The sequence below is a fragment of the Gallinula chloropus genome (assembly GCF_964237585.1).
Source record: "Gallinula chloropus genome assembly, chromosome: 29".
Taxonomy (NCBI): domain Eukaryota; kingdom Metazoa; phylum Chordata; class Aves; order Gruiformes; family Rallidae; genus Gallinula; species Gallinula chloropus.
Window position 1 is genome coordinate 502,104 of NC_140114.1, and position 27,869 is coordinate 529,972.

At 54.5% G+C, this 27,869-nt stretch overlaps 1 protein-coding gene across 6 annotated transcripts; it reads right to left on the minus strand.

Annotated features, from left to right (window-relative positions):
* Window positions 1-596: 596 nt before the first annotated feature.
* On the minus strand, window positions 597-27,822 carry UBAP2L (ubiquitin associated protein 2 like; the record flags this gene model as incomplete). 6 transcript variants are annotated; one of them, XM_084276750.1, is made up of 27 exons in its annotated part: window positions 597-1,279; window positions 1,823-1,873; window positions 2,342-2,539; window positions 2,839-2,903; window positions 4,300-4,405; window positions 4,500-4,717; window positions 5,725-5,806; window positions 6,550-6,603; window positions 7,300-7,388; window positions 7,498-7,693; window positions 8,725-8,797; window positions 8,999-9,173; window positions 9,976-10,030; window positions 10,695-10,884; window positions 11,939-12,111; window positions 12,703-12,980; window positions 14,072-14,273; window positions 15,094-15,265; window positions 16,222-16,307; window positions 17,664-17,716; window positions 21,943-22,055; window positions 22,587-22,632; window positions 23,532-23,627; window positions 24,391-24,559; window positions 26,725-26,835; window positions 27,166-27,243; window positions 27,733-27,822. In XM_084276750.1, 27 exons carry the CDS (start codon window positions 27,820-27,822, stop codon window positions 1,184-1,186), a joined length of 3,315 nt encoding a protein of 1,104 aa, XP_084132876.1. In that variant the 3' UTR covers window positions 597-1,183. The 6 variants fall into 6 exon arrangements, with proteins under 6 accessions (XP_084132876.1, XP_084132874.1, XP_084132875.1 ...); XM_084276748.1 differs by having other exon boundaries at window positions 2,836-2,903; XM_084276749.1 differs by having other exon boundaries at window positions 2,836-2,903; window positions 24,376-24,559.
* Between the last annotated feature and the right edge of the window lie 47 nt (window positions 27,823-27,869).

Consider the following 27,869-nt stretch of genomic DNA (forward strand, 5'->3'; position numbering starts at 1 on the left):
CCCAGACACCTCAGGGTGCAGCAGCAGCACCAGAGCAGGGGCAGCAGGTGAAGGGCAAAAGGAAAAGGGGGTGTGGGGGGGTGACAACACAGAAAAGCCTCAGGGAAAAGAAGGATCAGCTGGAAAAATCCTCAAAAGGGGGGAAAAAAAGGACAAAAAAAAAGGCTGGGGAGGGGTGGGGGAGGACCCACTTCCACCCTGGCCCAGGACCTCCCCACCCCCTGGCCCCAAAAATAGAAAAGGGAGGTATTAAAAAAAATCCACACATCACTTTGTGATCTTTATTCTCTTTAGTAACTCACCCCCCACGGGGCTGCAGTTGAAGTGACCAGTTTGAACTGAAAAATACAGGATCTGGACTCATAGAAAAAAACCATAAACCAACCCAAAACCAAAGGGAAAAAACTAAAAAAAGATACTTACAGCGTGCAAGGGTGAGGGGCAGGACCTGTGTTGGGGGCCTGAAGGGAAAGAAGGGAGGGGGGTTGCAGATGGAGAACATAAAATAGGGTGGGGGGGGGGAAAACCCCTCTTGAGGCTCCTGGGTGGCTGAGAGGAGCAGAGGGTGGGCGAGGAAATGAGAGAACTACAGGACGGCACGTGGGGTTTTTGTTTTTATATACAAGACACATTTATCCATTAAATTTAGAACACAGTACAAAAAAACACTTCAACTAATTCATCTTACAATGCTGTTCATATCAATTACTGGTCTTATTTTCCTAATAAGAGAGGGGGTAGGGTTTGCTGTAGGTGACTTGTAGCTTTCACTCCTTGTTTTGGATCTGAGAGGTTGTGGGGAGGGGGAGGCAGCAGGAGCTGGGTGGGTTTCTGGGGAGGAGGAGGAGGAGGGAGAAAGGAGTAAAAAGCAAAGAAGGCCCCTACGGCAAACAGTTCAGAGTCTGAATGCAGAGAGAGGAGGAGGAGGAGGAGGAGGAGGAGAAAGGGGAGGGGGGAAAAAAAAAAGGGGAGAGGGGCAAGAAAAGAAAGAAAAAATACAAATTCTATATTACATACAACAGGAAAGGTGGCCAAAGACAGCAGAGCCACCTGCCAGCCCAGCCTGCCCTGCTGGGGCTGCAGGGCGCGGGCGCTGCCCTGGAGCAGGGTGATCTCCTCCCCTGGGATCCATCGGGGTCGCTGGGATTCTCTTCCAGAAGCAAGGGGCAGGCCAGCCCCAGGCTCAGTTGGCCCCCCAGCTGTAGCTGTTGTAGGCAGACTTGTTGGCCTGGGACTTCTGGGGGATGGAGCTGCCTTGGCTGCGCTGCCCAGAGCCGCTCTGCAGGGGGGGGCAAGAGGAAGCAGGTGGTTATCAGGGGGTGGGGGACACGGCCCTGCTGTCTCCAGGGGTCCCAGCCCTGGCCGCCTGCACAGGGTGACGCCAGCAGCTCCGTCCCCACAGCACCGCTGCAGCCTGGGGGTGCCGCAGGGCTGCGGCTCCTCAGCGCTCACTGACCGAGCTCCCTGGGGCCACCAGCACCAGGGCAGGAGCTGCCGCCCGCACTGAGCAGCCCTCAAACGCCACATCCTCTGCCACAGGCCCCTCCCTCTGCTCTGAGCCTTCCTCCAGCACCGCAGCAGCCAGGGCCCCGCGGGGCAGGGGGTGAGGGGGGTGGGGAAGGAGGGGAAGGGGTCAAGGGGAGGGGGTTGTGTCTGTGTGCGCTGGTGTGTGTGTGTGCACATCCTGACTGAGGGCCTCTCTCCTCACCTGGTGGGGCCACAGGGGGAGAAGAGGAGGGGAGCTACGTGATCCTGGGGGGTCCTTAGGGGTTGGGGGGAGACCCCAGGGCAAGTGCAATGCATTATCAGAGAGGTTCATTACCTGGTCTTCCTGCTGGCGTTGGCAGCACAGTATCATCTGCAAATATGGAAGCTGTTGCAGTACCAGGATATGTAAAATAAAGGGACAAACTATGACAATAGAAATCCATGGTTAGACCTGAAAGCTACGGCGGGGGCACGGCTGTGGAGAGGACCCCCTGCGCTGCTGCTTTCGGGCCCCCTGGAGCCACCTCTCTTGAGGAAGGGGCAGGTCAGGGTCATGTCTGCATGAAGGGGCACTACCCAACCGTAGCTGGTACGGCCCCGGCAGCAAAGGGGGGGCCTATGGCAAGTACCCCCCTGGCAGAGTGCCCCCCGGGCCCTCCTCACCTCATCCTCTATCAGCCCTCTGTGTGTGTGCGAGGTGTGAGCGTGTGCGTGTCACCGGTGTCCACGTGTGTCCGCCGCAGGGAGGGAGGGAGGGAGGGGGGCCGGGGGTGGGGAGCAGGGACCCTGAGGAGACACCCCAGCGAGGGCCAGGGGTGGGGGAAGAGCCTCAGGGCTGGGGGGGGTCTCTCACCTGCCCGTCCTGCTGCAGGTGGTGGTGGAGGATCTGCGAGTGGGGCTGCTGATGCGGGGTCAGGATGTGCATGAAGGGGGTGGGGGGATACGCCGCGGCCGTCGCAGGGTTGATGGGGCCACCGCTGCCCAGCGCTGAAGGCAGGTTGAAGGAGGCTGCTGGGGTTCCAGTGTGAAATCCCTGCTTCTCAAAGGATTGCTGAGGAGGGAAAAGAGCAAGGGTGGAGTGAGGGCTGGGAGATGGGAGGAGATCCCCTGGTAGCGGGGCCCTTCCAGCTCTACGAGACACGGGGCTGGCAGTCAGCACAGGCTGCAGAGAACAGGGGGAGTCTCTGCCTGTGGCTCTTTCTGGGCTTGCAACTGCTCTGAAGTTGAGAAAAGCCAACCATTTCCCTCCTCCCTGGCTGGCTGCTGCAAGGGACAGAGACCTCCTTGCCCAGGGAAGGGGTGTCTGGGTAAAGCAGCCCCCTCCTGCAGCACCCAGCAGACACTAACCTGAGTTTTGGAGTAGACAGAGCCAGAGATGTCTGGCACTCCTGTGTTACTGGATGTCACAGATACACCTGGGGAGAAGGAAAGGCAAAGGAGCATTAGGAAGCAGCCAGGAGTTCAGCAGGGGCTACAGCCACTAATTCCAGCATCAGGTGGGACAGAACTCCATGTCTCAGCAGCTGGGTAAGGTCTGGAGACACACATCATCCTCAGCAGCAGGGGCTCAGCAAAGCCAAGCTGCAGAGGGCCTGTGTGAGTGGAAAGTCTTTTGTTCTGGACACAAGCAGGTTCTGAATGCCTCCAGAGAAAAAAAACTCCAGGGCCTACTGCTACCTGGAGACCTGGGCTGGCTCAGGAATGGGCAGAAAACAGGAGTTCTGAGAAGAGCTGGGGGGCATGGAGGAGACAGGCAAGGAAAACTCCCAGCAGGAGAGCAGCAAGAGCTCCCTGGATGGAAAACCAGGCAACTGGGTGTGAAAGCAACTCAAAACTATGGGCTGGAGGGTTTAAGCACTGGCACACAAGCTGTACTGGATGCTGGGTGTTTCTAGAGGTACAGAGGAAGCCTTGGTGGGTGTTTTAAGGCCTGGGAAAAGAGTTGAAATGAAAGAGGTTGGAAAGACTCAGCACCAGGTGGCCTGGTACAGAGCTGAAGTAGCTTCTCCAAGAGAAAATGGTGTCTTGAAAGGCTGTAATGAAGTTAAAAAATAAAAAGGCACAAGAGGGATTTAAAGGCTGGTGTAGGGAGCCAAACACAAGCCAGACCTGAGTGAAGTCCAGCACCAAGGCAAGCAGCAGGTTCATGACCTCCTTCTGTCTTCATTTCCACCATTTTCACTGACAAGGGGCAATGGGCTCGAGCTGCCCCAGGGCAGGGGCAGAGCAGATGGGAGGGGAAAGTTCTTCCCTGGCAGAGTTGTGGGGCTGTGGCACAGGCTGCCCAGGGAGGGGCTGAGTCCCCTTCCCTGGGGGTGTTTAACAGGGGGGAGATGAGGTGCTCAGGGAGCTGGTTCAGGACAGGATGGGGACGGTTGGACTCGAGGATCTTAAGGGGCTTTTCCAGCCTGGGGACTCTGATCTCAGAATCAAGGCCCCTTCTCCAGAAACAATTTGCTGAGGAGTCAAACAAGTTCCTGGGCTCAGGTCTGGAATAATTATTGTTCCACTGATCCCAGTTAACCCCCCACACAAATCAAACCCCAGACAACTCAGCCACTTCAGCTCTCTGACACAGGTTGAAGGCCCCAGCCATCCAACTGCTGGGCTCAGAGGAGAGCAGGAGTGTCCTGCACTCCTCAAACCCAGACCCAGCTGCAACACAGGCAGATGACCTGTGAGTTGCACCAGAGCCATCTCCCCCACTCCACGGGAGCAGTGAGACAGCAGCCCCTTTCCCCAGTGAGACTGAAGGAGCTCTGCAGCCACCAGGACAAGGTGCTGGGCAAGATGCTCTGCTGGGTGTCTTACCAGTGCTGTATCCATGAGAGCCATAGCCACTGGGCTGCTGGAAAGGGGTTGCTGATGCATTGACGCTGACATTCACACCATGCTGCTTGGAAGAGGTAGGAGCAACCTGCAGAAAGGAGAGAAGCAGAGTCAAGAGGGGGGGGTCTCCACTGCATCACCCTCCTGCCCAGATCCCACGCCCTGCCTGTGGGGACACTCACAGGGAACACGGCGGGCCCGTACTGGAAGGTGCTGGGGAGCCCTGGTACCCCTGTGTAGTAGGGCAGACTGGTGTAACTGTAGCCAGGAGGCAGCGCTGGGTTCAGGAACGTCTGCTGGGTGGTGTGGTGGGTCTGGGTCTGGCTCTGCTGAGGCTGAGGCAAGGTCGTTGCAGGAGCTGGGGAAGAGGCGTCACCTCGGCCAAACTTTGTTAAGTCACCTGGAACGCAGGAGAGGGAAGGAGAATGAGGGGGAGACAGCAGATCCCAGGGTGTCCTGGCTCAGCTCAGAGGTGACCCAGCCTTTTCACTGACAGGCATAGAACCCCAGACTGGGCTGGGTTGGGAGGGACCCCAAGGGTCCCAGAGCTCCAACCCCCTGCCACAGGCAGGGACACCAACCTCCAGGCCTGGAGCTACACAAGGTTGCCCAGGGCCCCAGCCAACCTGGCCTTGGACACCCCCAGGGACGGGGCACCCACCCCCTCTCTGGGCAGCCCCTTCCAGCCCCTCACCACTCTCTCTGCAAAGAACTTCCCCCCAATATCTCATCTCACCCTTCCCTCCTCCAGCTTCACCCCATCCCCCTTGTCCTGCCATTATCCACCCTTTAACAAGTTGATTCCCCTCCTGTTCCTCTGCTCCCTTCAGGGACTGGGGGGCTGCAATGAGGTCCCCCCACAGCCTTCTCTTCTCCAGGCTGACCCAGCCCAGCTCCCTCAGCCTCTCTCCGTAGGGGAGCTGCTCCAGCCCTCTGAGCATCCCTGGGGCTCCTCTGACCCCTCTCCAACAGCCCCACATCTTTCTGATGAGATGGTGACTTGAAACAACTCCTCTCCTGCAGATTAAGGGCTGCAGAGACCTCACAAGCCCTCAACCCCCTGCCCACTGATAAGGTTGAGGCACTAATTGCTCCCCTCATCCCTGAGAGGGCTTCAGAGGGAGAGGGAAAGGCAGAGCCACTCAGCCACAGTGCTGCTGCCTGACATCTGCCTGCACCCTGGCACTGGATAAACCTGCCATCAGCTGCCTGCCCAGTGAGCACCCAGGTTCTAGAGCTCTCCCTGCACCATCCTCATGCATCAGCAGCAGGTCTGAACACACCCAACGCCTTCAGAGCCAGTCCCAAGGCCAGGGCAGCACCCTGGGGCCCTGTGCTACAGTCAGACAGCCTCTCAGTGAAGCATCATCCCAGTGAGGACTGGTGCAATCAGAGCTCTTTCCTTACCAGAGTAGGGGTTACTGCTCAGGCTGCCATCTCTTCCAGTCAGCGGGGTGGTGGGAGTAGGGAATGGGATGCTGTAGTAATCCTGGAAGATTGGAAAGAAAGTTTGATGAGCTCTGTTGGAAGATACAAAGCAGTACCTCACCAAAGAGGGGGTTCTGGACTGCAAGCTGCTGGTGGTGTTGGAGTATTGCAGTTCAGTCAGCCACACTGAGGCTGACTGCAGCCTACAGCAACCCCAGGTTTATGTAGCATGTACCGTCCCCCTCGCCTGGCTATGGGAAGAACCAGGTAAGGTCTACTGGTATGCAGATCCCAAAGCCCCTGCCCTCTCCCCAGGTAGGGTCTACTGGTATGCAGATCCCAAAGCCCCTGCCCTCTCCCCAGGTAGGGTCTACTGGTATGCAGATCCCAAAGCCCCTGCCCTCTCCCCAGGTAGGATCTACTGGCATGCAGCCCTAAAGCCCCTGCCCTCTCCCCTCCATGACACATGGGGTATGTCACATGGCTAAATAAAGCCCATCCTCACACAAATCAGTTATTTACTATTATTATTTAGTAATTAGGATTTAAGTCACAGCCTCTTTTCAGGATCAGAAGTATCTACAAGTAGCTGTCTCACTCCCTGCCCCCACCATCAATACAGACATCTGAGTAACTCCTAACTCCCCCAGGGGCAACTGGTTGACTCCTCACTGCTGCCAGAGGTGTGCCCATGCAGCACCCTGTTTCAGCAGCTCTTCAGACAGCCTCACAGCCTGTACACCCAAAGCACACAGGCTTTACACCACTGGAAGCAACAGGTCCCCATCAGTCTTCACTACTCACCAAGGGGAATCTCGTCTGGAGCATCTGCAAGTCATCATATCCATACACCTGTGGCTGGAAAGAGCAGGAGGTGGTGTTATGGGGACAGGCTGAAGACATTTATCTCATTTTAGATTAAATATTTAGGTAAACCTGAGATGAAGGCAGAAACAGAGGGTCAGAGCTTGCACAGTGACCCATGTGCAGGCAGCCAGCATTCAATTCTCCAAGACTGATGCTGCCAAGAGAGTTCTGATAGAATCACAGGGGTTGGAAGGGACCTCCAGAGCTCAACACCACAGGCCTTTGTGGGAGTCACCACCCTTGTTCTGACTGCTTGGCCCTTGTCCCTGTGTTGCTACTACAGCTCTAACTTTCACAAGCCATGCTCTGACCAAGGGCTGTCAGTCCCCAGATGCTGGGTAGGCTGTAGAGAAAACAGGCAGACAGAACCTGCTCTGGGGTGACCAGCAGTACAGACTTTACCCTCATGGAGACATGGATTTCCTCTGCTACTGCTTGATGGAAAACACCAGGGCCCAAACCCTGCTCATCCACCTGAGCCCAGGAACCACCGGATCACAGGGGTTGGAAGGGACCTCGAGAGACCGTCGGGTCCAACCTCCCTGCTCAAGCAGGGTCCCTGGCTCCTATTGCCCAGTCCTGCTGCTCCAGGTTCTGGTTGCTGTGCTGTGTCACTCCCTGCTAGCTGCAGGCAGAGCTCTCTGCTAGCTGCAGGCAGAGCTCCAAGCAGCCAGCTGTCCCACTCACCGGATAGGCATGCAGCAACCCCGGAGCCATGATGTATGGATTAGGCAATAACGGTGGGACTCCAGGAGGGAGATTGGGAGGGGCTTTTCCTGCAAGAAGAGAGCAAGAAAGGAAGAGTTCCACAGTGAAGCTTACAGAAGATGTCCCCCTCAGCCCCCACAGCCCCCTCCTCTTGGTTAGCAGTACCCAGGGAAGTACCTGACGTGGTTGCAACGGAGCTGCGAGTTGAGGCGGTCACCGTGGAGTTGCTGCTGAGGCTGAGGCCCAGGCTGCTGACACTGCTGAGGCTGGAGGAGACACTCACCACTGGTGGGGCAGCTGACACTGTGCTGGAGGAGGTGGAGAAAGTGCTAGCAGAAGAATGGAGGCTTGCTTCACTCTCCACACTTGTGTGCTGTGGAAGGAAGGGGAGAGAGTTAGGGGGGACCAGGTAGGTGTAGGTGTAGCACAACACTCCAGTGGGGCCAGACCAGGGCAGAGCAGAGGGGGAGGATCCCCTCCTGTCACCTGCTGCCCACACTGCTCCTGATGCCCCCAGGATCCCCTTGTCTCTCAGCCCCCAGGACACACTGCTGGCTCATGGACACCCTGTCACCCACCAGCACCCCCAGGTCCTTCTCCCCAGAGCTCCCCCCCAGCAGCTCCCCCCAGCCTGTCCTGATCCCAGCAGTTGTTCCTTCCCAGGGGCCAGACTCTCCACTTGCTGTTGTTGAACCCCATCTGGTCTCTCCCTGCCCAGCTCTCCAGCCTGCCCAGGTCTCTCTGGATGGCAGCACAGTGTTCCTGCCTGTCACCACCCCTCCCAGCTCTGTACCATTCTACTTTGTGGAAGTACTACAGGATGCTGCCTACACCAAGTGCTGTGTGGTTCTGCCCACAGCCAGCCACTCCTGAGAGCCTGCAGTGAACTCTGCTATTGCAGGCTGCAGAGAAACCCACTGCTGCATCTGGTTTAAGTCTGGAGTCCTAAGAACAGCCAACCCCTCACTCTTCCCAGCCTGTTGTGAGGCTGTCCCCTAACACATCTGCCTGCTGGGAGAAGCAGGGCAAAGACAGGACTCTGCACTGCATTTGCAGTAGGGAAATCTGTCCCACAGGAGCCACAGCACTATGTGTATTCAATGCTCCATCAGCTACCAGTTTGCTCTGACCAGTTTGCAACTCAGCAGCACTTTCCAGAGCCCCCACAGGCTCAAAACAAGCTGCTGTCATGTCTGAAACAGGCAGGGTGTCAAAAGCCTCAAGCCAGAGGTGTCAGTTTTCTGATATGACCCTCAGCCCTCTCTCCACACAACATCCAAACTCCAGCAGGACAACCAGCAGGCTGGCAGGTTCCTGTCACAACTGCAGACCACTGGCTGCACACCCAAGGTCAGGCACACCAGGCTGAGCAGCAATGGGGGTGCAGAGCACACCCAGACTCACCAGAAGAGTTGAAGTCGATGTTCGCCCAGAGGATGTGGATGAGGACAGACTGTTCTGCTGGGTGGGTAACGTACTGCAGGAGGGGGAAGAAAAGGTTGTCAAGATAAGGTGTGAGAGTCACCACTGGCAGCACCAGGCCCCAACCCATTCCCAGTCTCCTCAGATGGGATGTGTCATCCCAGTCTTCCCCACTGCATGAGACAGACTTGGATGTCTACTGCAGATCCCCCACTTCCAAGCTCTGGCTCTCCAGAAACCCAGCCCACGTGCTGACCTGCTGAGCTGGGTGGTGGTCGTGCTGGGGAGCTCCTCACTGTGGCTCAGGCTGCTCAGGGTTGTCGAGTGTTGGCTGGCTGTGGTCAGCAAGGACGATGCAGACACCCCATCGTTCAGAGGGGTGATACTGGGAGCAGAGGGGGAATCTGATTTCACGGTGGGGCCTGTAGCACCTGTGAACAACAGCTCTGGGTTAGGGGCAGCTCCAGGCAGCTCCACAAGACAATTCAGTGATGAGATCAGAAAGGCTTCACCTAGGGAAGCAGGGATATCTGGGGCTTCCCTCACTGCTGCAAACCAGTTACACACTGGGGACAGTGTGATTGTGTTCTGCATCTCCCTCCCAGCACCACCAGTGGAGCTGCAGAGCTTCAAGCCCTACAAATGAGGTGCTTCTCACTAACGAACCAGAGCAAACTGCTGTCATCAGGGACTGACTCATCAAGGATCTCAGGGATCCATCAGCAGAAAGCTGCACGTTTCAAGGCAAGCAAATAATGTGAGTGGCAAAAATCAGTCCATCAGGGGAAGAACTTGCTATTAGCACAGATAAAGCTTTGTCATCCAAGGAATCACAGACACACAGAATGGCATGGCTTGGGAGGGACCCCAAGGGTCACAGAGCTCCAACCCCCTGCCACAGGCAGGGACACCAACCTCCAGGCCTGGAGCTACACAAGGTTGCCCAGGGCCCCAGCCAACCTGGCCTTGGACACCCCCAGCTCCCTCAGTCTCTCTCCATAGGGGAGCTGCTCCAGCCCTCTGAGCATCCCCGGGGCTCCTCTGACCCCTCTCCAACAGCCCCACATCTTTTGGGGCCCCAAAATCTGGACACAGGACTCCAGCTGGGGCCTCAGGAGGGCAGAGCAGAGAGGGACAATCCCCTCCTTGTCCCTGCTGCCACCCCTCTGCTGATGGAAGCACAGAATACAAACAGCACAAGAGACTCAGGACACCCACTGCACCCAGACTCACCTTCAACGGCCTGTGTGGTTTGTAACGGTGTGGGCTGTACAGAACTGAAACCATTCTGAGGGAGAAGAGGGAAAAATGTAAGTACTGGGCATTGCAGCAGCTCATTTCCAGAGACAGATCTACCAGCAGCCCCCTCCCATGCTCCTTCCTCAGCTGTGAAAGAGACATGCTACCAACACACCTCACCAGACTGCATCCAGCTCGGTCCCAACTAGCCCAGTGCCAGTGTAACCCCCAAGAGCATGTTTGAGAAAGCAGTGCAAGAGGTTGCTCTGCTGCTCATAGTTAGATTGGTCCAGCATCCTCACCCCAAGTTTGAAGAAAGCAGTGCAAGAGGTTGCTCTGCTGCTCATAGATTGGCTCAGCATCCTCACCCCAAGTTCATGAGCCCAACTGGATGTTACTGAACTCATGTGCAGGGTGCAAGAAAACCCCTTCAGGCAAAACTACACCTTGAGCCTGAATGACCCCTCTGCAGCAGGGTAGCAACACACTGCTCGTGGCCTGCTATCACCCTAACCACTGCCAAACCCACTGGCCCAGCCCCAGGCAACATAACATAACCAAGGGTGCTGGTAGCAGCCAGAAATAAGCTCTCCCAAGAGTCCACAAGCCATGTGGTGGGGCTGGAGGATCACGCTTGATACACCACATCATCTACTCCCAGACAGCGCCCCACATGCTGTGTTTGCTCAGCAGAGAGTGAGGGGCTTTCCTACCTTGGCCTGGGTCAGATCCTTCTGGGGTGAGGAGGAGATGGAGTTGGGGTATCGCCTCGTCTGGGTTGATCTCTGCTCGTACAGTGGTCCCTGAGCGCTGTTCTGGGAGGTAAACGTTGCTGTCTGTATCGTGCCGCTCTGGTAACCAGACTCCTGGCTTTGATTGGATGAAACTGTGGATGAAGATTCACTAGAAAGGGGGGAAACACACCAAGAAAGAGAGAGAAGTTTACATTTTCCTCCACAACAGCCCTGCTGTAAGCTGCTGCCCCTGACTGCAAGGTCTTCAAACTAAAGAGTCCCAAGCACCAGCACGAAGGCACCACACAAAGCAGCCAGCAAACTGGAAACAATCACAGACTCACAGGGGTGGGAAGGGGCCTCCAGAGCCCATGGGGTCCAACCCCCTGCCAGAGCAGGGTCCCTGGGACAGGGCACACAGGTCGGTGTCCAGATGGGGCTGGAGTCTCTCCAGAGAAGGAGACTCCACACCCCCTGGGCAGCCTGTCCCAGGGCTCCCTCACCCTCACTGGGGAAAAGTTCTTCCCCAGATTGGGGGGGAACTCCCTGTGCTCCAACTTGAGCCCATCGCCCCTTGTCCTGTCCCCACAGACACTGAGCAGAGGCTGCCCATGGCCCCCTGTGTCCCACCCTTCAGCTCTTGATCCCCATTGATCAGATCCCCTCTCAGTCTCTTCTCTCCAGGCTCAACACCCCCAGCTCCCTCAGCTGCTCCTCAGAGGATTTGCCCTCCAGCCCCTTCCCCAGCCTGGTTGCCCTTCTCTGCACTCGCTCCAGGACCTCAATGTCCTTCTGATGCTGAGGAGCCCAGAACTGGACCCAGCACTGGAGCTGCAGCCTCCCCAGTGCCCAGTACAAACACAAACCCACTCCACTGCGCCCTGGTTTGCCATGCATAAAAACAATGCATGCAGAGGCTGCTCAGCAGCGATAGGAGCAGCTGTGCTGGGGATTCCCATCATGTTTCCAGCAACACAGTGTAACAGCAACAGGAAATGTCTGGTTTGTGCCTTAAGTACCACAGGCCAGTCAGCCAGAGCTGCCTGAATGAGTCTGCTGGCAGCGCATCCTTCGCTGCTGCACACGTTGCTCCCACTCTGCGACCACAGCACAGTCAGGAAAGGGCTGCTCAGCACACAGGGTAACTCAAGCCCACAGAAGCAGCTCCTTTCCAAAGCCACCTGCTTGGCCTGTGCAGTCCCTGCCTCACGCCTGGCCCTCACCTAGCCGTGCTGGTGTACAGGCTGCTCTGAGGTTGGCTGACAGTGACACTCGTGGTGGGTGGCGATTCGTACTCCGCAAGAACAGGCTCCGACCCGAACTGCAACGCCCCGAACTGCAGGTTGAGCCCTGAGATATCTGCTGAGCCAGGCATCTCCACTGCCAGTGCAGGAATCTGCAGGGGAGCAACAAGAAACAGTCAGTCAAACCCCAGGGTCAGCAGAGGAAACGATCATCTGCATCTCCCAGCCCTCCCCTCACCAGTCCAAATGGGTTTTTCCCTAACACAGACTCACAGGGGTGGGAAGGGACCTCCAGAGCCCATGGGGTCCAACCCCCTGCCAGAGCAGGGTCCCTGGGACAGGGCACACAGGGCGGTGTCCAGATGGGGCTGGAATCTCTCCAGAGGAGACTCCACACCCCCTGGGCAGCCTGTCCCAGGGCTCCCTCACCAGCATCCCTGTCCCTCCTCTGGACTCTCTCCAGGAGATCCCTGGCTGGTTGATCCCAGGGAGCCCAGCACTGGACACAACACTCCAGTGGGGCCTGAGCAGGGCAGAGCAGAGGGGGAGGATCCCCTCCTGTCACCTGCTGCCCACACTCCTCCTGATGCCCCCAGGATCCCCTTGGCTCTCTGAGCCCCCAGGGCACACTGCTGGCTCATGGGCACCCTGTCACCCACCAGCACCCCCAGGCCCTTCTCCACAGAGCTCCTCTCCAGCAGCTCCCCCCCAACACACCTCCCTCCACCACCACTGATCCTCACCTTTGATGTTAACGACGCTTTCTTCTTCTGCTGCTTCATCTTATGCTGTGCTGGCTGGGGACTGGAGGACTGGTTGTCCGAGGAGCCCGGGGACATCTGGGGAACAGGATTGGTTTTGCTGGGCAGGGGTGAGGAGGGGGGTGCTGGCACTGTGGTGGAGGCAGTCACCACAGGCTGCTTCTCCTGCATGAACACTTCGATCATGGTTGAAGTTGACGTGAAGGCCTGGCGCTTGGTGAAAGGACTGTGCACAGAGGAGTCTGTCTGGTTCTTGAGATCTACCAGGGGGGAGACAGAGTCAAGTCAGCAGCATTAAAACTAAGGCAAGCCCTGGCATTTTCACCATCAAGAGAAATCGAATCATTTCCCACTGACCCCTCCCAGAGCCTGTTAAAATCAGGGAGAATCTCAGCATCTCCACTGCCAGCCTCACGCTCTCACTCTCAACACCAAGCCTTTTAAAGCCCTTCCTGCCTCAGCTCCTTCCCCCACCTCTACAGGACAAAGCGGCTTGTGGAGCACAAGTCCTCCATCCTCCTAGAAAGGCTGGACTTCAGAGCCCCTTGCATGGAGGCACTGCCTATCAGAGTCCTGCAAGGGCCTGACACTACTCCCCTCCCCTGCTCTGCCAGCACTGCTGCATCTGCCTGCTCCTTCCCCTGGAAGGACTGGGTACACCCCAAGCAACACCACAGCTCAGGGCTGCCCACCCTCAGGTCTTTACACCAGTGCTACACCCTCCTCCTCTGCCTGAGCCTCACCACAGCTTATAAAAGAACTCAACTCCTATCCTCTCTGACCCTCCTCTGTGGCTCCTGCCCCTACAGCAAGAAGTAAGACAGATGAGCTGAATGAAACAGCACTTGACCACAGCAGGACTCAGCATCTTCTGTGATAAACAGAAGCCCCTCAGCCACTCTTCACTACCTCCTGCCAGCCCAGAGGTAACTACCTGGTGTTTAACACTCACTGGAATTGAATTCCTTTGAATGATAACATCAGGTCAGCTGAGCCTGACAAAGGTTGGCATTCAGGAACTATTCCTCAGAGGAATTCCTTCAGAGCCCTACACCAGGAGGTGGTTCTGCACAGGGGCAGGGTCTTGGTAACACCAGAACCCTGGCTCTGAAGCTGGAATGATCAAGAGAGAGACAGATTCAGCTGCTCTAAGTACAACAGGGAAAGACCTGTGTATGCATTTACTCTCCCAAACTGCACCCAGGGTTCTCTAAACTTCTCCAGCAGTCGGATTGGTTTTGATCTCATCATCTAACCCTTAACTGAAGCCCTCACACCGCTCCTTGCAGCGGTTCTCTGCAGTTCCAGGAGATGATGTTCCCCTTTGGGGAGCCACGTGCCTTTTCCTTACCATACTGCACAAGGGAGGAGGTTTGGGTGGTGGATCCCATGTCCCACGAGGAGGCGGTGGTGCTGCCCCCCGGCTGGGTGTGCTGAGCAGCCAGCTGAGCCAGAGCCTGGGCTGTCTTGAACTGCTCCAGGAACTGAGACCCTGTGGTGCTGCTGCCTTTGGCCTCCCCAACATCTCCAAAGCCTTTCCCCAGCATGCTCACCTGCAATTTCAGGAAGGAAATAACACATTCAACATCTCCCTCAGCCTGGGACTCTGCTCAGAGGACAGACACATCTGATGTAAGTCTGAATGCTTTGTGCCCTGCTGCTTCTCACTGGGTGCTTCACACTCCTGAGGCACAGACCCCACCAGGCAGGAGACCTCAAAGCTTCTCTCACAGCCTTTAACAGCACATGAATGTACACTTATCTACTGGCATTCTACAGTGTCATGGAAGCTCACAAAGCAAGTTAACAGCTGGGATCTTTAAAAACATGCTAAACTATTCTAATTGAGTTATACTAAAATCAGCCACCAGGAGAACTTGGTGTTACAGCAAAGGGGTTTCAAGAAGTCCTTCCTGAACTACCTCACCAGTAAACACAGCCTTTCTTCTGCTGAAGTCCCACAAAGAAGCATCTGCTCAGGTCTGCAATTGAGATTCAACCCCTCCTCCCTTCACCCGTCAGTAGGTGTCAGCATTTCACCCCAACACCCAACTCCCAACCAGCACCACTCCTCAAACTGTCACATCCACAAGGCCTGAACTGTGAGAGTTCTTCCCCTCCACACAGGGAAGAGGAGTGTGTCACAAGTCTGACAAGGGCAACAGGGGAGGAATGATTCCCTTTTTCTTTAAGCAATGGGCTTCATGCCTCTGCATTTACAGCAGACTGGCAAATCATCCAAGCAGAGGAGCCCACCCCCCCAAAGAGGTGAGCAAGACACAGAACTGCACTTCCCATGTTGCCCAAAAGCAGACAGAGAACACCAAAGAAACCCCACCTGCCAAAGCCCAGTAGAGACCAGTACTGCCTTACCATGCTGTGGTGAGAGAAGGAGTTCCCAGAGGCAGGCTGGGATATAGCACTCTGCTTGGAATTGCTGAACACCAGTGGCTGGGCCAGGGAAGGAGCCTGGGATGACTCCAGGTTTGTTGACTCATTCTCCATGGAAGAGGGTGTCTTTCCTAGCAGGACTGCAAGATCAATTCTGGGTGAAGGAAGAAGATAACTGAGGTTAACATGAGCTCTGTCACACCCTGTGCTCCAGGAACAGCTGTCTTCTGCCTCCCACCTCACAATTTACAGCTCTGACTTTACAAACTGAGTGAGTCTGTAGAACAGCAACTCACAACTGCCAGCAGCAATCTCAAAAGGACAGAGACCAAGCAAAACCCTGCATGGCCACCTATTTCAAAGCATGTTTTCCAACTGAAATACAGAAAGACATCCCCAAATCTGAAGGATCAGCCACAGAGCCTAAGAAAACTCATCCAGGAGTTTCCCAGTCCTAACACTGAACTTTCTCCATTTAAATCCATCTCCTCTTACTCAGAGCCCCACATTCTGGCTGGCGAGGGTTAATCTGGGGCCCCCAGTATGAGAAAGATGTGGGAGTATTGGAGAGGGGTCAGAGGAGCCACAGGGATGCTCAGAGGGCTGGAGCAGCTCCCCATGGAGAGAGGCTGAGGGAGCTGGGCTGGGTCAGCCTGGAGAAGAGAAGGCTGTGGGGGGACCTCACTGCAGCCCCCCAGTCCCTGAAGGGAGCAGAGGAACAGGAGGGGAATCAGCTTGTTAAAGGGTGGATAATGGCAGGACAAGGGGGATGGGGTGAAGCTGGAGGAGGGAAGGGGGAGAGGAGAGATTGGGGGGAAGTTCTTTGCAGAGAGAGTGGTGAGGGGCTGGAAGGGGCTGCCCAGAGAGGGGGTGGGTGCCCCATCCCTGGGGGTGTCCAAGGCCAGGTTGGCTGGGGCCCTGGGCAACCTTGTGTAGCTCCAGGGCTGGAGGTTGGTGTCCCTGCCTGTGGCAGGGGGTTGGAGCTCTGGGACCCTTGGGGTCCCTCCCAACCCAGACCAGTCTATCTGTCATTCTATGATTCTATGAAAGGGCAAATTGGGGACTGGCATGCCCCTTTCCCCAGGTAAGCAGCATCCCCATGGCCATCACCTCTGTCCAGCTGTGATTGTCACATTCTCTGCAGGCAGAGGCACTGAAGACACATTGGAGGCAGTGAAGATCTTAGTCTCAGACAGCTGAAAGAGAAAAAAATGGGAAAAAAGAACTCAAAAGTGAGAACAGCACCAGAGGACTCCAAGTAAAACACACACACGTTTGAGACACAGGAAGATCCAAGGGGTATTTAGTTTTAAACTCTTCTGGCATTTGGCTCCCATCAGAAACAGCTTCTATTTCATTTGTTTCTCCAGGGAGTGCACAAATCAAAGGCAAAACAAAAAGAAAACAAAACCAAATTCTGCTACAAGTTTCCTGTAGTCCAAAAAGCCACTAAGGCTGCTGGGGTCTTAGAGAGATGCTCTGTGTTGAGAGCACACAGCACTGCCCTGCAAAGCCCACTGCACAGGCAGGTGCCAGCACTGCTAGAGGAGTCAAAGAGAAAAGCTTCAGATTATCCTGGATGATCTGAGAGACCAGATCTGGCCCCACCAGAGCCCAACAGATCTTCTTCAGCTATGGGGGGGAAAATGTTGCTCAAAACGAAATGAAGGGGAGGTTTACTGACCACCTGTGATTCAGTCCAGAACGTATCTGACTTGGAACAGCTTTTATTCCAGGCTGAGGAGCTGCCAGCAACCACACCACAAGGGTTTAAAAGCAGAAGCAGGAACCCCTGGGAGTGGATCACACACACTGAGGGGAAAAAGGGCTGTCAAAGGCTCTCTTCAAGCAGAGACCTGACTGAGCAAAGCAGCTGCTCAGGTCTCCAAAGGCAGCAGTAGTGCTTCCTTCAGATGCTGCCTGGAAAGCAAAAGCTTTTCCCTTTGTGCCTGTTCTGTAGCCTCTGCAAAAACACAAACCCAGCAATGCTACTGGAAAAGCCCAACCCAGCTCTCATCTGCAAGAGCAGCAGCTCTCCCTTGATTCAGAGAGGGACTGAAGCCCACTTCAGAAAACACTGGCAATGGGGGATTAAAAGTAGGTGATAACAGCAAAGGCTCTCACCTGAAGGAGACACCAGGTAGAGAACAAGCAGCTGCACACACTAAAGACCAAGTCAGAAGATAAAGCAGAGAGCTGCTGTTCAAGTCACAAGGACAGGGAGAGGCACACAACACACTCTGCTGGGGGGCAGAGCAAGAACCTCATGTGGAGTCAGGCCAGTGTATGGGAGAACCCAACTGTGCAGCTGCAGGAGAGGGGAACACCAGCCCCATGTGCTGGGAGAGCCCTTCCTGCCTTGGGCTCCTCTGAACATCTCCACAATGCATGTACTTTTTAGAAGCAGTGATGTTTACTGCGCTGTCACAGCTCCTGGAACTGGGAGCCTGGCTTGGACTACACCTGAAGGTTGGGGAGGGCAGGCTTTGTGCCCCCTCACAACCCCATGTGTGTACAAACAACTGCAGGAGAGCAGTGTGGAGAGTACCTACATCTTCATTCCAGTCCTCCGTGCCCCACTCCTCTGTCGCTGCCCTCCACGCACCTACAGGGATGAGAACAAGAGGGGAGAAGTTACTTGTGGATCTAAGCTCTGCCTCCAAGAGCCAGGGGAGCACTGGGGAGCTTTGCAAGCAGGATTGCTGTTTGCCAACCAGACAAATTAAAGCAGTTGACCCTAACCCATGGTGTGTGGGCAAGGTACTGCAGTGGCACAGCCCCAGCCCTGCTTGGGCAGGTCAGGCTGAAACAGAGGGACTGCTGGGCTGGCAGCTTAGAGCAACACACCCCCCGACACCAAAGAGAGCAGCTGAGCCTGGGGAGGAAGCCCTAACACCACCCCCAGGTCCATGATCCTCAGTTCCCCTCCTATTGCAGTAGCAGGAGGCTTCTGCATCCACAAGCAGTTAGTGTTACCCCAGCAGCTGGGACAGAGCACCTCCTTCGGGTCTGGGGGGCTTCCTGGGACCTCAACACCCAGTTCTGTATCTAGCTGAAGCTTCTAGAAACCCCAGAAACAACTGAATCATTGTTTGAAAGGGTCACCTTTCCCATCCCTCCCCCCCCACCACCTCCCCAACATTAACACCTCACAGCAGCAGGAGAATGGGAATCAGGAAGGGAAACTCCAGGCACTAAGCAAAGAGCCAGTGGTTTAAAGCAGCAGTGAGAAGAGCAGGAGATGCCAGCCACAATCCAGCACAGTGTGTAAGAGAGCAAAGTCTACTGGGGGAGAAAGGTTTTGCCTGGCCACTGCAGCTTGTTCCACCCCTCACTTCCACCACAGTTCACTTCACCCAGTACTTGGGATTTTAGGTGGGGAATTCCAACTCCATGAGACAACTTAAAATCCAGTGAGGGGAGAGATCAGAAGCATTTTACAACCCCCAAAATGTCAGAGTGTAAAACCAGCCCCATTCCTTGCACAGCTCATTTCCAGCCCAACCATACCCAACACAGACAACAGGGAGAATCCTGGAGGCTTTTATAAGGATGAAGCAAGTTGGCATCAGACCTTTTACAAGCTGAAAGCCTTTCCCAGCATAAAAATACAGCACATGGGGGATAAGAACATTGCAGAACCTTCTGCCTGATCCAACTGGGCTCCCTGAGGTTTTTTTGGGGGGAAGAACACAGTGTATCTTCCCATATATGCGTCAAACAAAGCCAAAACACCCAAACAACTTCTCATCCAGGAGTGGGGGATTTAGGGCATGACATACACAGATTATCAGGGAACTGTTCTTTTTCCTTAGGTTTTTGTTGGGTGTTTTGTGTTGGCTGACAAGTTGAGCCAGTCTGAGAAGCCTTCCTCATTGTTTATGCTGATGTATTATTCTTTTAATGATCAATTTAGACACACAGCACCACGTCCTTGACTGCAGAGCCTCTCAAGGCACACTACTCTACCCCTTCCTCTCCAGGCAGAAGCACCAGGAGTCCAACATGTTGGGTTTTGGGGTTTAAAACCCCAGATTCCTTCATTCCTTTGATTATTTCTCTTGTGCCCTCACAGCTGTAGCCAGAAGGCTCCTTTCCATGTTTATATGGATCAGAAGCTTTCTACCAGCTCAAGTAGGGATGGGGCACCCACCCCCTCTCTGGGCAGCCCCTTCCAGCCCCTCACCACTCTCTCTCTGGACAGAACTTCCCCCCAGTATCTCCTCTCACCCTTCCCTCCTCCAGCTTCACTCCATCCCCCTTGTCCTGCCATTATCCACCCTTTAACAAGCTGATTCCCCTCCTGTTCCTCTGCTTCCTCAGGAGAAGAGCAGCCAGGCAGCAGGAACATGCCAAAGCAGCCAGTGTGGGCATCACTCAGAGGCAGCCACAAGCAGAAGCAAAGTGCTGAGGTAGTTTAGCCAGGCTAATTCCCTCCAAAAGCAGTGTTTTGACCCCAAACAGGAAGGCAGGAGGGAGGCCAGTGAGGTGATCACTGCAGAACTGAACCACAGTGCTTAGGAAACGGCACAAGGATAACAGCAAGTCACAGCTTTCCAGAGGTGAGACAAGCAGAACACAACTAAAGCTGCCTGGTGCTTCCTCCCCTCAGGTGGGACACTCTGTCATCAGTGCTGTGGACACAGAGCTGCTCTGGGTACCAAGAAGCAGTGGCTGAAGTTGAAATTTCCATCACCCACCAAGAATCTGGGTTAAACCTCTCCCAACTGACAAGGTATCAGCATTAGTAAAAGCACAGACAGAACAAACACCAAATCTTCATTAAAAACAAACAAATTAAGAGAGAGGAAGGGACATATCCAGAGATATTTCAGGGCTTTTTTAAAAATAAAAGCTGAAAAGGAGAAGGGATCTGGGGCAGTCAGTGCACCTGGATGTATCGTACCAGGAGCAGTGTCAAATTTTCGGGGGTAATTTGCCCCCTCACCCCCCATGAAATCAAGTCCTGGAACAAAACAAAACAACAAACAACAAAAAAAAACAAAAGAAAAAAGAAAAGACAACCAGTGAAATTTTGACTTTTTGAGAAGTGCAGCCAAGTTACAGTGTCCCCATGTCCACCAGTCCCGCTGTACCTGTGGGTGTCGATGGGAAGAGACGGGGCAGCCAGGGGAATGGGAATACAACAACCACACACACACAACACAGGGGAACAGTGTAGCTGCATCCTCAACTTTACAGCTGTGTTGGAGCACTGGAGCAAATCTGAGTTGTCCCAGGAGAAAAATCCATCCCCCACCCCCACCACACCAACATCAAACACCAAGAGAGGGGGGAAATCACCCCCACCCCACTCAGAACCCTGCTCAGAGCTCATCCACTCCCACCCCTCTTTCCTCTGCCTTTAACACATGCCTACACTACTCCCTCCAGCATTTAAAGCTCCATTTCTCAGTCAGCAAGATGATGATCTCCCAGTCTGCAGGTGTTTTAGGAAACCACACTTGTTTTTCCACCTTTCACCACAGTTCAGCATCTTCTGGAAACAAAAAGGTGTCTCGAGACACAAACCACTCCAAAAATCCCCACACCAACAGCCTGTAGTAAGAGTTACCACAGCCTGCAAGTGCTTTATTCCTCTATTTCCAAAGCTGGTAGCTTTTCAGCAAGTATAAGAAAGGTGGAAGCAGCCTAAAGCAACATTAATGCTGCTGCAGCCAAGGTGGAGGGTTTAAGTTGAAGGCTCAAAAATCACGGGAAAAGAGCTTGAAATCACAGAGGTGTGAGACACCTTCATTAAAAACACAAACCCCTCAACTGCCCCCCACATATTAACTGCTTACAGTTAAGGACTGCAAAGCAAAAAAAGGACTTGAAAATCAAACAAACAAAAAAAGTAGTATTTTCCCAGTGCAAGAGAATGTGCAAGGGCAGAGAGGTGCTCACACACCTCCCAGGGAGGAACTGTTGCTCCACAGAGGAAAGCAGTGAGTGTTTCTTTCCAGTTAGATTTCTGGAACAAGGTCTCACCCTACAACAGTTTGAGTGAGGTGACCATGAAAGGGAGAATGATCCCCTGACTAAAACTCAAGAACCTGTGAGCTCCAAGGAATCCTCTCTGGAGGATGCACTAAATGTTGGGAGGATATGCATGTCCTTAATCACACAAGGTTATAAAACACTTTTCCAACAGTTGCTGCTGGAGAACAAGTGAACACAAGTGTTCCTGTGCCTCCTGGTGTCCCATGGGAACAAACACCCAACTCTCAATTTCCTACAGTCACCACAACAGATGCAAAGGCACCTCTGGGTGCTAAGAAATGGAGTCACTGAAATCCACCTCTGAACTGACGTCCCATTCCTCCACACCTGAGCCACAGAGCTACCACCCAGAACCTCCTCAGCACAACTAGGATGGGCATGGAATCCCAGACTGGACTGGGCTGGGAGGGACCCCAAGGGTCCCAGAGCTCCAACCCCCTGCCACAGGCAGGGACACCAACCTCCAGGCCTGGAGCTACACAAGGGTGCCCAGGGCCCCAGCCAACCTGGCCTTGAACACCCCCAGGGATGGGGCACCCACCCCCTCTCTGGGCAGCCCCTTCCAGCCCCTCACCACTCTCTCTGGACAGAACTTCCCCCCAATCTCTCCTCTCCCCCTTCCCTCCTCCAGCTTCACTCCATCCCCCTTGTCCTGCCATTATCCACCCTTTAACAAGCCCATTCCCCTCCTGTTCCTCTGCTCCATTCAGGGGCTGGGGGGCTGCAGTGAGGTCCCCCCACAGCCTTCTCTTCTCCAGGCTGACCCAGCCCAAAACCCACTCACCCTCTAAACATAACCCAGCAGACACAGGTGGGGAAACCACTTACTTGTGCCATCATCTGGCTCAAAGCTGCCAGTGTTGTTCCACGTGTTGTTGTTGCTATTCCCATAGTTCTCGTCCGCGCCGGCCGGCTCGGCGTAGTCAGCTGGGTTGAAAGTTCTGCAACAAACACCAAGATGGAAATTGTTCTACTCCTCATGAAGCATTTTAAGAGCAACTTGATTTTAATTCAGACCTTGCCACATCTCAGAGAGGCTCAAAAGACAGTTCTTTCAGCAGAGGGATGCTTCAGCTACACCAAATTCCAAATTCAAATGAACACAGAGTCACAGAGCTGTAGGGGTGGGAAGGGACCCCCAGAGCCCATGAGGTCCAACCCCCTGCCAGAGCAGGGTCCCTGGGACAGGGCACACAGGTCGGTGTCCAGATGGGGCTGGAATCTCTCCAGAGAAGGAGACTCCACACCCCCTGGGCAGCCTGTCCCAGGGCTCCCTCACCAGCATCCCTGTCCCTCCTCTGGACTCTCTCCAGGAGATCCCTGGCTGTTTGATCCCAGGGAGCCCAGCACTGGACACAACACTCCAGTGGGGCCTGAGCAGCAGATGAGGTAGATGTAGTTTTGACTTCATTAAAAACAAATCAAAGGTAGAACTGGAACACAGATCACTGAAGGACTTGTTTGCTGCTTACCCCATGCCTTGGGCAGAAAATCTTCCCCCTCGCCTTCCAGAGCCACCTGTAAAACACACACAGAGAGCTGAGCTCTGCTCTTGGATCTGCATCACTGGGAAGAGAAACAGCTGAACATATGGATTTCTGATGCCTGGAATATGAAAGCAGTGAGGATCTTCCAGAGGTGATGAGCTTTCCAGCAGTGTCTTTATAGGAATGGCAATCACCCCAGCCTGCTAGCAGTGTCATTAGTGATGCACGGCTCTGGGCTCAGGGGAGGCTTCCAGCTGGCACAAACCACATGTACCAGACCCCTGGTTCTGATTCCTGCAGCGAGTGGCCTCCAGAAGCCCTGAGCAGCACAGAGTTTGGGGGAAAACCAATTTCTGCCTCTGAGTGTGTAAAAAACAGGCCAAGTGTTTGCACAAGTGTGCTCACAGACAGTTGTGCAAAAACAAGGAGGGTCCAGGTTCTGTTGCTAACAAGCAATAAGCCCATCAGCCAAACAGTCACCTCAGGCTTGTAGAACTTCCCATCTCCAGACCATAAAGCCCTATTTTTTTTTTCCAACTTCAGGGACATGACCTAAGGCTGTTTTTAGCAGGCTTAAGGTGGGGAAGCAACATGTAGGTACCAGGTGGGGCCTGACCAGGGCAGAGCAGAGGGGGAGGATCCCCTCCTGTCACCTGCTGCCCACACTCCTCCTGATGCCCCCAGGATCCCCTTGTCTCTCTCAGCCCCCAGGACACACTGCTGGCTCATGGCCACCCTGTCACCCACCAGCACCCCCAGGTCCTTCTCTGCAGAGCTCCTCTCCAGCAGATCATCGCCCAACAACAATCAAGTGCTTATTGTCAGTTTGGTGATTCCTCCCATCAAAGCAGCTTCCCAACCTCCCAGAGGAGACAGAGACCCTGACATGTTTCTCCTCCAGCTCCCTCTGACCTCAAATCCCATGTGTACCTCGGCCTCGGCCGCGTCCCCGTCTCCCTCTTTCCATGCCTCTTCCAGAAGATCCTCCAGTCTTACCACCGTCCAGTCCATTCTCCTGGCCCCGAACTGAAAGACAGAAGGATGCAAAGACAACATCAAGATTCATCCTGCTTTAGGCAGGACACAAACCCAGTCCTCAAACCCTGAAGCAGGGTGGCTGTGCAGGAGACACCACGCTGCCAAACGCTCCCATCGCTGCTTTGATGACACTGAGGGGTCATCTCAGGGGGCATCAGAATCCTCAGGTTGGAAAAGACCTTTAAGATCATCAAGTCCAACTGTTCCCATCCTGTGCTGAACCAGATCCCTGAGCACCTCATCTCCCCTCTGTTAAACACCCCCAGGGAAGGGGACTCAGCCCCTCCCTGGGCAGCCTGTGCCACAGCCCCACAACTCAGACTCACAGACTGGGCTGGGTTGGGAGGGACCCCAAGGATCACAGAGCTCCAACTCCCCTGCCACAGGCAGGGACACCAACCTCCAGGCCTGGAGCTACACAAGGGTGCCCAGGGCCCCATCCAACCTGGCCCTGAACACCCCCAGGGATGGGGCACCCACCCCCTCTCTGGGCAGCCCCTTCCAGCCCCTCACCACTCTCTCTGCACAGAGCTTCCCCCCAGTCTCTCCTCTCCCCCTTCCCTCCTTCAGCTTTAATCCACCCCCCTTTGTACCATCAGATTGCAGCACAGACACAGGGAGGGTTTTTCCTCAGATGTGGGGGGTAAAAAAAAAAAAAGCTTCCTCTGCTCATGAAGCTTCTCCTGACAGCACAAGAAGCCCTGAGGTGCAGGGTGAGAGCCAAGGGTGCAGTTACAGAGCAGGTCCTTACACTCTCTCCCACGGCTGGCGCCTCGCCCCCGCCTCGGTGGGCCCCCGCGTCGCCTGCTGAAGTCCCGGTCCCTCTCCCGGTTCTCTTTGCTTTCTTCACTGGGTTCCATCTGTCCACTCTCCTTCTGGCCTGAGACACCCTTCTTCTTCCCCACCATTTCCCAGGAATGCTGCAGGGTTGCAAAAATGGGGAGAAGTTAATCACGGTTTGGTTGATGCAACACACACAGAGACACCGGCTTAAAGGTGCTACAGGGGCCGTGACAAGGGGCTCCAGTCCAATTATTTTATTTAATAAGAAATAATAATGAGTCTGTCAGCCTACACACAGGAGACAAGTTAATCTGTTTCTGCAAAGATCTACTAAACCACTTAAATAGAGCAGATACAACACTCAGGTTCAAAAGGTGAGTAAACCCCCTTTTTAGAGGGGAAAAAGGCATCACTTCACATAGGTCACTGTTTTAAGGAGCTCAGAATAACACAGGTAAATGCTCCAGGCAATGCTTTGGGGGAAGTTGTTCTCCCAGATGCAGAGTGATTTTAAACCCCTTCCCTAAATAGCAGCTCACAAGGAGGGGAGCATCACAAACTTATCCACCAGGCAAGTTCAAGTCATCCCAACATCCCAGTCGCAGCCACGTGGGTTTACTGCTGACAGTCTGCAGGGGCTTCATATCCTGACACTGATGCTGCACATCGTTAGAGCAATTAAATATGGTCACAAGTCATCAACAAGCACCTGGAAACAGGTAAACAGCTGGGTTTGGATGGCAACACGCAGGGACAGTGACAAAAAGAGGCCCAACAAACTGCCTCCAAAGCCAAGGCTTCCAAAGGCTCTCCATAGGTATCTGGCTCAGAAGGAAGTTTGGGGAAAATATTTACTTTGAATACTGTAATTTTAAGCCAAATCTGTAATTTTAAGCCAAATCTAGCTCTATGCTATGATGATACCAGCTCCTTTACTGCTTGAAATCCAGTGTATGAGGAGTGACCAGCTCAGCAGACAAACCATCTTCACCAGCACGTGAACGCCCGAGCAATCAGCAAGTCTGGTTCTTATCAGAAACTCCCCTTGACTGGGTTGCTGCAGAAGCTGAATCCAGGCCAGGAGCAGCTCCCAGAGACCTTTGACCAATTATGGTGCAGACACTGGTACCAGCCTGCAGCCCCCCCATGGCACTGCAGGCTGGGGCAGTGACATGCAGCTCCAGGGCTTCGCTCTGCCAGCTCCCCTTCCACCTCTACAGATCTCATGCAGGAGCTGTGCCCTGTAAGTCCTGCCCCTGGCTGGTTCATCTGCTACCTAACAGCTTCCAGCACTCTACCCTGGATGCTGGTTTTGAGTGATGTGTTTATCTAGGCAGTGGGATCGCTGTGATGGCAGCAGTTTGGTTAACTAGAAGCTGAGGGACATGAAGATGAGAGGGCTGGAGCAGCTCCCCTACTGAGAGAGGCTGAGGGAGCTGGGCTGGGGCAGCCTGGAGAAGAGAAGGCTGTGGGGGGACCTCACTGCAGCCTCCCAGTCCCTGAAGAGAAAAAAAAGCTGCTGCACAATATTCTGAAGTGATAGTTACAGCCTCAAGCCTACACAGAGTCGAGTCAGGTTCAGCCAAAGCAGGGTGCTGGGAGGACACACCCATCAGTGACAGGTTTGGAAAGATCCTCTATTTGTAGGCTTTTTACTGGGATGTACCCAAACTTGTGTCCCTGCTGTCTGTGGCACAGAATGAATGACATCCTGCACACCAGGAGGAAGGCTCCTCCTAAGCAAGTGCTCCCTTGTTCTCCAAGCCAACTTCTGCTGGCCTGAGACAGGCACCTTCTTGTGCAACAGCACTTGAGCCTAAATCCACAGGAAGCAAACAGCAAAGACCCTCAAAAGCACAGTGTGGACAGAGACATGTGCACCAGTGTGTGCCCAGAAGCAAAGGTTTGGGGCCAGCCCATCAGAAAGGAGCCACAGCTGGCACATGCCTGCCCTTTAAGACAGGTCACTCAGCCCTCAGGGGAGAGGGTAAGTCACACCACGCTCCCAGCAGTGTGAAAGGTCCTACAGATGCTACTGAACTGCTGCCAAAGGGTTGGGATGGAAAAGGAATGGGATTGAAAGCATCTAGTGCATCTTCCCCTCCATTCCATGGCTCCTGCTGGCCACACTCACATTCTGCACACACCTACTGAGCCAGGACACACCACACCTCACACACTGCTCGTGGAACTACTCAAGCCACTTTGGGTCTCATCATCCAGACACTGCTGAGTGTCTTGTCCCCAGAAGGGTGGCTGCACTGCACTTGGCCTCTCCAGATGCAGAGGGGCCCAGCCCTACCGTGTCTGGATTGCCCTCCAGCAGCACGTTGATAGCTCTGTTGACATCTCCATTGCAGTCGTGCAGAGCGATCACACACTCGTCCTGGTTCTTGCCCGTGATGTCGATCAGCTGCAAAGGAGACAATAAATGCATGGTCAGCACTTCCTGAGCCAGGAAGGCACCAGTATCTCTCTGGAGCTCTTTGGGGGAAAGCACGTTGGATCCCAAACTAGAAATTCTACAAAGAACTGTGGCAGGGTCTGGGGGATCTCCCCAGCCTCCTCAACAAGAAGTAACCAAGGGTGGGAACTTCTGAGCTACTGACAAACCTCCTTCTCTCAGGACAACCCTGTCCCCTGCCTTCTGGGGCCCAAGGAAACTCAGGGAGCAGGTAGTCCTGTTCCCTGCCACAGCACTCACATCAATCCCATCAGAGTTCACCTTCACTGTCACACTCACTTGTTTCACCTTCTCCTCAAAGTCAGCATCGTTGTGGTCCGAAATCATCTGTGCAAGTCGAATCTGTTCTGCAGTGGCCTGAAGAGACCAGAGGGAGAGAGCAGACAGTCAGAGGGACACATTTCCTACAGAGCTTCCTCTCCAGGCCACAACTCCTCCCTGAGAGCCCTGGAAAGGGATTGATGGGATGGAGAGGAGGTGCAAACAAGGGTCAGAGAGAAAGCTGGATGGGAGAGGAGCGAGTGGAGCCTGGAAGAAAGGGAAATACCACTGGGTGAGTGACAGTCACCTGAACTACACCCATCTGGAGGCAGCCCTACCACCACCAGGCTATCCAGACCCACTCATTCCAGTGAAAGGGGAATGGGGAGATGGAAGCAAAAGCAAATCCTGGCTCCCAAGCTGCAGAAACCCCACCTTCAGTGGCTGCCCCAGCAACCTGGCTCTGCAAGCAGCGCAGGGGCAGCTCATTAGGCAGCTCGTCAGGCTGTCAGTTAGTGCTGGGCCAGGCAGGGCTGCCAGGGCTCCACCTCCACGCTCAGCTGTTCCCAGGGACGCTGCCCTTACCTGCGGCCGCTGCTTGTGCTGTGTCTGGCTCTGTGTCTGTGTCTGCTCCCAGCTGCCCCGGGCTCGGGTCGTGCCCACCGATGTCATCATTTACAGTATATACAAATAACAGTATTTACAAGGTAGAACTCTGTGGT